Genomic DNA, 12,641 nt, shown 5'->3' with positions numbered 1-12,641 from the left:
AATCCAATTCCAAATCTGTGTGATTTCGTTACGTTTCTTCTTTTTCTATTGTGTTTGTGTTTGTGTTTGTGTTGTGCTGCTTCTCTTGACTTCTACCATGTCTATGACTCTTGGCGTAAGGGCAGGGATTGAATTGGAAGACTTTAGAGTTAAATTTTATTTTTGTTTTTATTACTTAATTAATTCATTTTTATATTTTAAAACTAATAATTAATTAATACAAACATAGCCATCATAAAAGTATTAGGTTAATCATTGACCAACTTCATTTTTTTATTTTTTTATTTTTTTTAACCTTAGGTGTAATCTACTCGTATCATTACTTTTAAGGTTTTATATAGTAATTAAACGATGATTTAAAAAGCAAGATGCATAATATAATACTAGTGGCAGCTTTTTTCCTTTATCTTAAATTTAAATACAATTGCACGGAAACTCGAATATGAGATTGTATATCTATCCGTATTATTTTTAATTCGTCCAAATCATTTGGGTTACATACCGATTAACAAATTGCAAACCCCTTCACTAGCAATTGCCTTATCCTGAAATTAGAATTCCTACTAAATCCTACACAAAAGAAGCAAACCATATATTGATTATATGACTGGAGAAGACCATTTCAAAAGAATCTATAGGGGCGACCCACCGAACCAATTTAGGCATGTGGTTCAAGCCGCGTTTGATAATGACTTAAAAGAGGTTGACCCAGTTGTGCCTTGTTGACCAGAAAACATGAAGCAGAGAAATGTATTAGTTATGAAGATTCATGTGAATTCCTTCATATTTTAGGTGATGCAGCCTCAACAATTAATTACAGAAGAAAAACTCTCGTTATTTCATTGCAAATTCTGAAACGTAAGCCAGTAGTTAGAAGTGATAATATTAGAGCTGTTTAGTTCCGGGTACCTTGCATTTTTTAAAGAAACCAAAACTGACGGTTCCTTGAAATTTAGAACCAAAATTGGAACTGATGGTTTCGATTCCTAGGTACCCAGAACCGGAACCTGTAACAATGGTTCCGGTTCTGGATACCCTGTAAAATTTATGACCCCCTAAAAGTTTTTAAAATGGCAAAAAAAACCCATAAAAACGTACAAATACCCCCACCTGGAACTTGTTAACAAAAATAAAATTACAAATTATAAATTCAAAATTACAAACTCCATTACTTTGTGAAAATAGATTCTCAAAAGTCAAACCAATTTACTTTAAATTTTATGAAATATAAATATAAATGTATTCACATTACTTTTTCTACAAAAGTTTTTATTAATTCCCTACTCTTTAATTTTATTTTATATTAATCTCGATTCACGACCCGTTGATGGTAGGTTCTGGGTAAGAATGAGAACCAAATCCCGCATACCCATCGGTTCTTTTGAACACCCCTAGATAATATGTTATTTTGGCCATTCATCAACCAGTCAATAAGGCCATAGTTGTTCAAGTTTAATAATATTATTCAAATGTTAGTGGGCTGTTTTTGCGATGGGAATATGTTTAGGTACAAATATCAAGAGAAAGGAAAAGTAACCCTAGATTCCTGAAATATCAGGCGAAAACATCGGTGATGCCCACCTACTTTCTACATTTTAGTCTTGAATGTTTGACTTCATTTCCTTCACTTTTGGGAGACTTTAGATTCTCCTGTCCTCACAACTACCAACTCTTATCATTGTTTCAAACATTAGTTGTATGTACAATATAATGGTATTAATATGATTTCTTATAATTATAATTAAACGATGTGTTCTCTAATAGCGTTTGATGTTTGTTTCAAAAAGGTTTAAAGAGGTTAAACCCCTCGTCAAGCGCTTATATGATCAAAGGTCATTGATTTTTGCTTCGCTTTGTGATTGAAGTCTAATGTGCTGTAATAACCCAATGACTGAATTGTAATGCTTAGTTGTTATAGTAAAGGGATTCTCATTTTTTTTTTTTTTTTTGGGTTATCAAGGGTGTTTAAGTCAGCTTACGAGCATCTTGACTAGTCTCTCAACCTCGAACAAAGCTTTCGAAACAAGGCAAGTACTGCGGTCCGTGACCAATAATATTAATAACCATTATTGTGATTCGAACCTGAGATCACAGGAGGAGCAAACCTCTTGACCCCAAGTCTTTACTACTCGACCAACCTAGGGGTGTTAAAAAAAACGCAAAAACTGAACCGAAAAACGGTTCGGTTGCGTTTTGAAAAATTCAAAAAACCAGATTTCCGATTCGGAAAAAAAATGAAAAACGTTAACCTAAACTGGTTCGGTTTAAAAAACCGTTTTTAAACACCCCTAGACCAACCTATTGTTGGTTGGATTCTTATGTAGAAACTCCTTGAAAACTTGGAAGATGTGCAATTTACATTATTTTGACAACCCAATGGCTGAATTGTAGGGCTCTTTGCGTGAAGTGAATTGGTCTTGGCAATGTAGTTCGCATCATTTTGCAGCCACAATTCCTGGCTTTTTGTATGGATTTGAAACAATGAATGGTCAGACAGAATGATCTTTCCCTCATTATAACACTTGATGCTAATTTAGTGGTAAAAGCGCTCCCAACTTTTTGGCTTTTTGAGAAAGTTCCTAGAAGCTAACAAATGACCTTGCACGCCACGGGATCCACATCTCCTCCTGCTTTTTCCTTTTTGCACCCATCTTTGATATTGAAATTTCAAAGGAATGAGCCTGCTCAGTAACTATTCATTTACACCATGAAATGACAAGAGAAACTACAGGTTACGAAAGTGATTAATCATATCAACAATCAAGTTTTCCCATTAGGTAATAGTTTTCATCCAATCCATGTCCCCAGTCCAGATGGGTGTGCTGCAAAAAGATTTCAACTTGCATGAATAAGCTTAATTTGCAGTGGACAGTACACAGAATTGGGCAATCCTGGATTTTTTTAATTAATAATGATAGTGTCACATCTTATATCCCAATGATGAAAAGTCTAATAAGTTAGTGCAACAAAAGCAAGGTTATGCCGGAGGGCCAAAACAAACCATATTTGTTTGGTTGGCAGGATTGTTACTGTTACTACAAGATTATATGCTGGAGTTGGAGTTTGGACCCAAGATTGGGCTTGGATTCAGCTTCTGAACTGTGCACTAGCTACTTTACTGTATCAAAGAGCTCAGTTGACTTTCTGCAGATGTTAAAAAGTGAAAGAAAGTTTCTGAGAAATTAAACCAGTGCCATCGTTGTCTTAGAACAGTGTGATAATTCTGATTTCTCAATAGTTCTTTCTCTATTTCATGAAACAAGTTTGATATGAATAATAGAAATTACAATTCAACAAACAGCTTTCGAGAGATCATTACACAAGAATTTTTACATAGTATTGAAGAATGAAAATAATCTTTTGCAGGCTAAGGACATTCAAGACAAACATCCAAAATCGGCACAAAAGGCCATCTTGATCTCATCAGTAAAAGAAACCTCCATCCAGTTACTTACACTTGTTAACGAAGACAGCAACCAAGAAACGAGACCGTCAAGCTTAGGAGCTGCCTGGCTACAAGGGACATCAGCCCTGCAAAGAGGACATGTTGAACTTAACTTGAGCCAAGCATCAATGCAGTGAACATGGAAACCATGGTGACATGTTGGTAGAACCCTGAGTGGTTCACCTTTTAACACCTTGTTGAGGCACACCGTACAATCAATTTCAACATGAGATTGGCTGCGGCCATGGTTGTCACCTCCTGACAGTGACTGTCCAAACCATCTCTTATATAAATGGAATGAGCAAACTATAAGCATGGCCATGAACATCACTGCTGCAATAATACTGATCATCATTGTCTCAGTTGCTTTGATAATCTCTTGATGATATAATACTGAGAGATAATGTGAATAAATTATCTGCTGCTCTCCCTCAATACATGCTCTATATATATTCTGCAGGTTTTGACTCGTAAAGCCAAGGTTAGCATACAGATCATTGACTCCTAGATGAGTATGGAGCAGACTGGGTTTAAACTTTAAACGTTTATGAAGAATCTATGACAGCAGGCCTAGTTGATAAGAAAATTCAATACACAAAAGATCAGTCAGTCATGGCTGCAAACTTCTTGATCAAAGAAGGCTCGGCTGCGGGCAAATGTTCTGACAAGGTAGCTAACTGTCCCTTCTTAATTTCTCACATTTGTCTCTTCAGGCCTATATTCATATAATTTTCTTCTCTCATATTAACTCCATTTGACCAAAAAGAAATATACATTTATTGCATAACATCTAAATGCCTTATTCAAAGGTGGACTACTGCCTTCCAAAAATACTTTCTTCATACAATCATTTTAAACAATTTCACTGGTTTTAAGTTTTAAGCTCGCCCAAAATCTAAATGGTTAATAATTAATAAATAAATAAGAGAGATCGGCTGCAAGCAAGTAGCTGATTTGTCTCTTTCGAAGAGATTATGAAGCTCAGCCCACCAACAATTAGGGAATAGTTGGGCCAGGCTTTAGAAAATGGAGTGAAGAGGTACATGGGCTTTGATTCATTATCCATGTTCTGCAGATATTACAGAGAGTATCGGTTTGTGGTTTATGTGGCTCTCTCCCTCTCAGAATTTTTCTGACTCTGAATTCCTCTCTTCTCTACTACCACACTACTACGCTTCAGTTACTCACTTTCTCCTCCTCTTAGTACACTTATCCATATTATTCATGTTGTTTCAGTGAAACTCAGTGACCCTTTTGCTTTGGATTCTGAATGAGCTCCTATCCATGCCTTTATTAGGTACTCTCTTCATTCTTCATTCTTCTTTATTTCTTTCTTCATACTTGTTCTAATCTTTGCGTTCAATTTTCATTTCAATTAACAAGATAAATTTACAACCTCATTCCTTGTGAGTTTTAAGCATAATATTCAGTAAATTTAAGAACTTGCAGCTTACAGTTCCTTTTTTAATTTTTTTTTTTCTTGTTTCATTTATAGTGGAAAGTTATATGCCTGTTCTCCAGTATTCGCCAAATTTTTCATTTTGGTTCGTCTATGTAGCTTTGGTTCATGAGTTTATGTGTTTACGGTTGTGGGTTATTCGTTGCTTTGTACTTTCCTAGGAGTCATTACCAAAATAATTAGCTTGTTACTGTTAAGCCCTTGGCCTTAATTAGCTCCTCTGTAACTTGTTAACAGATATTGCTACTTGTCAGCCTTGTTTGCAAAATCATCTGGGTCCACCAAGGGCTCAAACCCTTACTCATGCTAAACTTTTGTCAAGTAAATTTATATCTGGAGATGAAAAGAGACTGTGCTTTGCATCGAAATCATTCCAATTCCCTAAAAAGACAAATTATAGCTTCGGACACCTTGAGACTCGAGGAGGTAAACTCCTGATCACTGCTGTTGCTACCCTTGAACCTGAGTGTTTGGTTCATAAAGAAGATGGACAAAAGAATACAATGCTGGGTGTGGATTCAAGTCCATCAACAACTCAGCTTCAGTCATCTAATGGAGACTCTACTGAATTGGATGAGAGAGAACGGTTGAGACGGATGAGAATTTCTAAAGCAAATAAAGGGAACACACCGTGGAACAAAGGAAGGAAACACAGTGCCGGTAATAACATACTCATGACATTTTATGTGCCAATTTGTCAACTTTCTCAATATTTTTGTGTAACATTCACTGTGTATCTTTGATTCATGTTCAGAAACCCTTCAACGGATCAGAGAGAGAACAAGGCTTGCAATGCAGGATCCAAAGGTGATGTCATGTAAGAATAATTTTATGTTATCATTTGGTATGCCCTTCAAATGCTTAGCAGGAAACCAATCACACCACTATTCAATGTTTGGACCATAATTTTGAGATGATCCCATTTGATTAATTATGAGAAACCTAGGTTATCACTTTGAGACAGTAGTGATGTATGGCCTGCCCCAAACACAATCCAAATTATTTGTAGTCCAGATGATCAGTACTTACACATTGCAATTACTGCTGCCAAATATCAGAAATTAAATGACTGTATTTTTTCCTATTAAAATATCATGTCCATTTAAATCATCGCAGCTTTGGAATGGGCAGTTTCAGATGTCCATAATCTGGCTGTAGAAACTAATTCTTGGAGTTGTTTCAAGGTCTCAACATATTGATTAATGTTGTAGCCGGGACTTTGTATCTAGTTATTTTTCTCGTGTCTTTGATGGACTGTTTAGACATGGTATCCTTTAGCATTTCAAAGAATAAAACAACAGTGTTATTTAATAATGGTGTAGCTGATGGATAATGTATATGATGAGGTAAAAGAAAGGTTTCCTTTTTGCATGATTAAGTGTAGTCACAATTTCAATTGTTTGCATGATTAAGTGAAATCACAATTTCAATTGCATTTACAATTGTTTGTTCTGACAACATAATTTCGCAACGCAGGTCAAAATGAAGTTAGCTAATCTTGGACATGCTCAGAGGTGGGTACCAAGCTATTTTACCTTGATAAGATTTCTGTTTACGATTAGCATTGGGAGTTCTATATTGTCCAATATTGACTTCTACTTGGGATTCCAAAGAATGCTATTGAAGCTGTGAGATTTTGAACTTTGATTTTCACTTTATCTTCATACCTCTGAACAAATGCTTTTGCCCCCTTCCAAATCATTTGCAGTGCAGAGACTAGGAAAAAAATTGGGGTTGGTGTACGTATGGGGTGGGAAAAGCGCCGAGAGAAGTTGATGGTGCAGGAACATTGCTATTTTGAGTGGCAAAACTTGATTGCAGAAGCTTCTAGAAGGGGTCTTGCGGGTGAGGAAGAGTTGGAATGGAATTCTTATAAGATATTGGATGAACAGCTTAAGCAGGAGTGGTTGGAGAGTGTTGAACAAAGGAAATCTATGCCTAGGCCAAACGGTAGCAAGAGAGCTCCAAAGTCCCCCGATCAAAGAAAGAAAATCGCAGAAGCAATTGCTGCCAAATGGACTGATCCGGTAATTAACATTTTGCAGTGCTTGCATGACATATTTTCTTAATTGGCAAGGCAAATTAAAACAGTGTCTGTACTCATGTACCATAAGCACATCTTTTGAGTTCAAGGAACATAATAACAAAGTGTGAATACAGTTGAAGAAACCCTTAATAAAGGATTATATGCTGTTGAATAATTTTGAAAAAATGGGAAGGAACCTCACTCTAGTCAGACCTAGTCTTATCTGCAAAAACTGGCTTTGGGCACATATTCCTATTCAAATCGAAGTTGGCTCTGAACATGAATTCTTTTTTAAACTGCCAAAATGAAGCTAAAATTTTACTTGTCCAACATTGTCTAATCTGGAATAGATGGTGAAAACAATATATTCCCTTCCTTGCAAATCATTCTTCTTATATAACCGATTTTCTTGTTTCTTGCAAAATAAAATATATTTGGGTAGGTTTGAACATGGTAAGTATGATTTATACTCTTATAGTCTGCCTTGAACTTGACAAGGAATTTGCTTCCTTTGTCACGTCTACTTTGTTAGCTCACACTGATACAAATCAGCTGAGTATGTTAACTGAAGGCTGGTAACATGTGTTTTTAGTTTTTATCTCTTCTGATAATTTACTTTCTTTCTCCCCTAGACGTACCGGGAACGGGTTTGCTCTGGGATAGCGAAATATCATGGCATCCCAACTGGAGCTGAAAGAAAACCTAGGAGAAAGCCAAGTGGCGATGGGCAATCTAGAAGACGAAACTCCACAAAGAAAAAAGATATTGATATAGATATTTCTCTCATGATGGAGCCTCCAAGCCGAATTGAGAGGTTGAGAGTGAAGAGAGGTAATACATCCTTGTATAAGGATCCTTCTGCGAGTTCCAAGCTGGAGATGATAAAGAACATCAGAGCACAAAGAGCAGCTGCAGAATCGAAGAAAATTGAAGCCGTTGAACAAGCAAGGTTAGTTTATTCATGCAGTTCTCTGTGGTTTTGGATTATATGGGACGCAGATTATGAAGAGAAATTGAAAATGAACTTACTTGATGGTCTGATGTTGCTTCACAAAGTTTAAACTAACTTAATTTGGCAGGTGTTCCTGACTTGCATAATGCAGTGTCACCACCCTAGAAATCTATGCTAATGTTATATGAAATTTTGCAGATTATTAATTGCTGAAGCAGAGAAGGCTGCAAAAGCCCTTGAGGTTGCTGCCATGAAGAGCCCTATTGCTAAAGCTTCCCTCATGGAAACCAGAAAGCTAATAGCTGAAGCAGTTCAATCAATTGAATCCATAGAAATGGGGCAGGTCACATCCAACAATGAAAATGGTGGATATTCTTCTGTTGATTCAGCTGAAGTGGTTAGCGAAGTCAAAGAGGAAATAGAGACACAAAAGGGAGTGTTGAGCCAAGCAGAACATATAAAAGTAAATGGAACTCAACCGCTACCAAGTAAAGATGAGGCTTTTGACTTTGGTAGCTTCACAATGCCAGATAAACTGAACGGGGAGGAACTTCTTCCTAGAAACTCCAACGGATATAGTTTGCAGACACTGAATTTGGAGAGCCTAATAAGAAAGCCAGATTCAGCAAAGCAACTTGGCCATTTGGAACCAAACGGAAACGCCAAATTTGAAAAGAATCCTCAACCAAATGGAGCAAGGGTTCACAGTATGGAAGAGGAAACCGCTAGTAAACCAGAGAGTGTAACTAAAAAATGGGTTCGTGGGAGGCTTGTTGAAGTGACAGAAGGAGCATAATCTCAATCTCTGAAGATAGTTGTTGATTGCAGATGTTTTAACTCAACAATCTTGCCTTTTTTGTTAATGTAATATTTATAGAGCTTTTGGTGAATAATACTATTATACATGCACCATTATTAGTGCTTGTAAGCCTATGTAGTATGTGTTACTTCATTTCACCATTCAATATTAGCTTAGTTTTAAGGTCGTACGAGACGATTGTCAATTGCCTGAAAGATTAATTTATTAAATGATGTTGCTTTACAAACTCTTATAAACTTAATATCGGATATCTGTGGTAACATTTCTTACATCCCGCATGTTAATGGCCATTCTTGATTGTTGATCACATAACATTATTATTGGTTGAATATTAGAGTTTGACCTTGTTATGGGGCGATAATCCAGTAAACACTGTTGAATAGAGATCTATATGGTTTATTTGGTCCAGGTGGGTGATAAACAGTAGAATCGGGTTGGGCCGAATGGGTTGGGCTGGACGGTAACGGGTCGTTTTCTCCTCACCGACTGATATTCTTTACTCACTAACAACTTCTCCCTCCTTCAGATCTCTCTTCTTCCTCTTAACCACCGCATAGAGACTGAGCAACTAAAACTAAACCGTTACAAATACCGTTCCTTCTCTTCACAAACAATCATAGCGCAATCCAAAATGGACCGGGATTCATCTGACGAAGACGAGGATCGCGAGAGTTTGATTCATCAAAACGACACCAAGCACAACCATCAACAACAACTCCACACCATTGTCCATGATGAGTTTGACCACCCACATTCTACATTGCACATTGACGACTCAGCCCCCTCTAGCCGACGTCGTGCCGGTTTTAATTTCAGCAATGTTAATAAAAGGTACCTCTTTGCTATTTTCCTCCCTCTCCTCATCCTCATCCTTTACTTCTCCGTCGATCTCCGGAGTCTCTTCCCCGCGAGTATCGCTAAATTCAGACTCGATTCCATCACCGACTCCATGCGCGAGTCTGAGCTACGCGCCTTGTCTTTACTTAAACAGCAACAATCTCAGCTCGTCTCGATATGGAACCAATCATTTTTTAATATTAATAATTCTAATAGTAATAATAATTCTAATCCATTCTTTCAAGACGCTAAATCGATTGTTCTCGATCAGATTTCGTTGAACAAACAGATCCAGCAAGTTCTTTTATCTCCTCATAAAGTTTCAAACTTTTCTCAAAACGATGATGCTTGGAACCCGCTTTTTGGTTTCAATAGCTGTAGAAAGAACGATTCGTGGGTTGCGAATAAAAGAACCATTGAATGGAAGCCAAAGTCGGATAAGTACTTGTTCGCGATTTGTTTGTCGGGCCAAATGTCGAACCATTTGATTTGCTTAGAAAAGCATATGTTTTTTGCGGCTGTGTTAGGTCGTATTTTGGTGATGCCCAGTTTTAGGGTTGATTATCAGTACAGTAGAGTTTTAGATATCGAGCATATAAATAATTGTGTGGGTAGAAAAGTAGTGGCGTCATTTGAAGAGTTTGAGGAATCGAGAACAAATCATCTCCACATTGAGAAATTTATTTGTTATTTCTCTTCACCACGGCCTTGTTATATTGATGATGAGCATATGAAGAAGTTGAAACAGTTAGAACTTACTATAGGCAAGATTGAGACTCCTTGGAAGGAGGATACCAAGAAGCCGAGTAAAAAGACAATTCAGGATATTAAGGCAAAGTTTAAGGCTGATGATGATGTGATTGCCATTGGGGATGTGTTTTATGCGGATGTTGAGAGAGATTGGGTTATGCAACCAGGTGGCCCCATTGCTCACAAGTGTAAGACCTTGGTTGAACCCAGTAGGCTTATTTTGCTTACTGCCCAGCGCTTTGTTCAGACCTTCTTGGGGAGTAATTTCATCGCTCTTCATTTTCGTCGTCATGGATTTTTGAAGTTCTGGTATGCTTTTCTACTTTCTCGCCAAAACTGATTTGCAAGTATAAGTCTCTGATTATTGTATTAGAATCATGTAAATTTAATCTATCAAATCGTGTGAACTATTAATTACATTGTTTATGCACAAATAGAGGTTGGATGACCTGGTGTGACCTAAAACTTGATGTTTTTTATATGAGACATGTAATTGTTTGTAATTGCATGGATAGAATGTGTGGAAGAAAAGGTTTATATAATTTATCCAAATCTAATGCTCCTGAATGTGTTCATTCTCAGTTGCACTCATGGTATTAAAGATAAGTCCTTTTCTTAAATAGATGATGCTATTACCAGTTTGTTGTAGATGGAATTGTTGTGTGTATGTCTTTCTTTCAATGGAAACATTTTCAATAATGTGTTTCTATGAAATTATCGAATGAGTTGTTATTTAAGGTGGTAAATTTTCTTTTTTCCGATTCCAGTTAATGTGCATTTTATTAATTGGGTACTTGCTTTGTGGCCCACGAACAAATGCATCTTTGTTTAGCACTTCTGTATTTTCTTGTGAGTTCTTATTTAAGGTGGTAAATTTTCCTTTTTCCTAGTCCAGTTAATGTGCATTTTATTAATTGGGTAATTGCTTTTTGGCTCACGAGCAAATGCATCTTTGTTTAGCACTTTTGTATTTTCTTGTATTTGTCTGCCCATGCTGAGAAGTCTTTGAAGTTGTTGTTTCTCTAACTAGAGTTACTTATTTTGACAGCAATGCTAAAAAGCCAAGTTGCTTTTACTCCATTCCTCAAGCTGCAGATTGTATCACTCGGATTGTTGAAAGGGCCAATGCACCGGTTATATACCTTTCAACAGATGCGGCAGAAAGTGAAACTAGTTTGCTGCAGTCACTAGTTGTGGTGAATGGGAAGACTATACCACTTGTTAAGCGGCCTGCACGTAATTCAGCTGAAAAATGGGATTCTTTGCTGTATAGACATCATCTTGAGGGTGACGCACAGGTGAAATTATACTACCACTCTTTTTCTCTATATATGAGGGTTTGTCCGAGAGGATTCTTTCTGGTCTGAATTTTTCTTCATGAGTTTGCCCTCTTAATTTTTATGTATATGTGCACATTCTTTGGAAAGGGTTGTTCTTGATGTGAGAATGAGCTTTGCAGTGATGCCCTTCCCCAATCGTCCTTAATTTCAATGACATCTGGGTCTTTTAGGTTTCTGATCAAACCTCTTGGAGAGTTAATTATCAAGCTAGGGTACTGCTTTTCCCAGTTTTGGTTTGAGCGATCTTCAATATGGGGGCAGTACTCAATGAAAAATTTACCAATACATTCAAAATAATATGCTTTTTTTTTTTTTTTTTTTTTTTTAATGTTTAATCATATAAATAATTGATATTATAATTTGTTTACATATCTTTATTGGATTTTTGTATTGAAGGTGGAAGCTATGTTGGATAAGACAATCTGTGGTTTATCTAGTGTCTTTATTGGAGCTCCTGGGTCTACCTTCACTGAGGATATCTTGCGGCTGCGGAAGGGTTGGGGATCAGCATCAGTGTGTGATGAATACCTCTGCCAAGGAGAAGATCCAAACTTCATTGCTGAAGATGAATAATGAAGATTGAAGAAGATACAGACATTGACACATTGTTATATTCTGGGAATCAAGATCTTTGTTCGTTTGGCGCAGAAATTTGTCGAAAAATATTGTAGTGATGTAGTAGTGTATAATAATAGCATTTTGTAATCTGAAATTTTGTTCAATCTTTCATGCCTTCATTGTATCATAATATCGTTTACAATGCCTGTTCTGTTTTTCATTTGTAAAGAGTTCATATTAATAATCTTTAAACCTCCAATTAAACGCTACAGACTATTTTGCTGGTTTCCATTTTAGATTCCTAAAATAATTTCATCAATAAGCAATCTTCTGTAAATCAAAGAATCGTTCAAGTTGCAGAGTTGTAGTAGTGGATGATAGTATAAACATTAACATCATAAATGCGTATACAATCAGCAGATTCTGATTCAGAAATTGGTAGCTTAATATAACC

General features: G+C 36.6%; 2 protein-coding genes across 2 annotated transcripts; both read left to right on the top strand.

Annotated features, from left to right (window-relative positions):
* Positions 1 to 4,538: 4,538 nt before the first annotated feature.
* LOC116110442 lies at positions 4,539 to 8,910 on the top strand. The gene is made up of 7 exons (XM_031396653.1): positions 4,539 to 4,742; positions 5,142 to 5,564; positions 5,659 to 5,711; positions 6,381 to 6,418; positions 6,613 to 6,931; positions 7,563 to 7,879; positions 8,081 to 8,910. The coding sequence occupies exons 1-7, from the start codon at positions 4,730 to 4,732 to the stop codon at positions 8,676 to 8,678; spliced, it is 1,761 nt and encodes a 586-aa protein (XP_031252513.1). The 5' UTR covers positions 4,539 to 4,729; the 3' UTR covers positions 8,679 to 8,910.
* A 302-nt stretch (positions 8,911 to 9,212) lies between these two features.
* LOC116110465 (O-fucosyltransferase 36-like) lies at positions 9,213 to 12,446 on the top strand. Its single transcript, XM_031396682.1, has 3 exons — positions 9,213 to 10,598; positions 11,338 to 11,587; positions 12,026 to 12,446. The coding sequence occupies exons 1-3, from the start codon at positions 9,334 to 9,336 to the stop codon at positions 12,200 to 12,202; spliced, it is 1,692 nt and encodes a 563-aa protein (XP_031252542.1). The 5' UTR covers positions 9,213 to 9,333; the 3' UTR covers positions 12,203 to 12,446.
* Positions 12,447 to 12,641: the final 195 nt, after the last annotated feature.

This window comes from Pistacia vera, unplaced genomic scaffold (genome assembly GCF_008641045.1).
Source record: "Pistacia vera cultivar Batoury unplaced genomic scaffold, PisVer_v2 Contig602, whole genome shotgun sequence".
Classification (NCBI taxonomy): domain Eukaryota; kingdom Viridiplantae; phylum Streptophyta; class Magnoliopsida; order Sapindales; family Anacardiaceae; genus Pistacia; species Pistacia vera.
Note: the sequence above shows the minus strand (reverse complement) of the source record. Positions and strands in the feature narration are given on the sequence as shown.

What these genes read in the sequence shown, in the direction of transcription:
- LOC116110465 (XM_031396682.1), top strand. Translation starts at nt 9,334, where the DNA reads ATGGACCGGGATTCATCTGACGAAGACGAGGATCGCGAGAGTTTGATT. An exon ending in CATGGATTTTTGAAGTTCTG is followed by an intron (nt 10,599 to 11,337) that starts GTATGCTTTTCT and finishes TTATTTTGACAG; the next exon opens with CAATGCTAAAAAGCCAAGTT. An exon ending in ATCTTGAGGGTGACGCACAG is followed by an intron (nt 11,588 to 12,025) that starts GTGAAATTATAC and finishes TTTGTATTGAAG; the next exon opens with GTGGAAGCTATGTTGGATAA.
- LOC116110442 (XM_031396653.1), top strand. An exon ending in CTGCCAAATGGACTGATCCG is followed by an intron (nt 6,932 to 7,562) that starts GTAATTAACATT and finishes TTTCTCCCCTAG; the next exon opens with ACGTACCGGGAACGGGTTTG. An exon ending in GAAGCCGTTGAACAAGCAAG is followed by an intron (nt 7,880 to 8,080) that starts GTTAGTTTATTC and finishes GAAATTTTGCAG; the next exon opens with ATTATTAATTGCTGAAGCAG.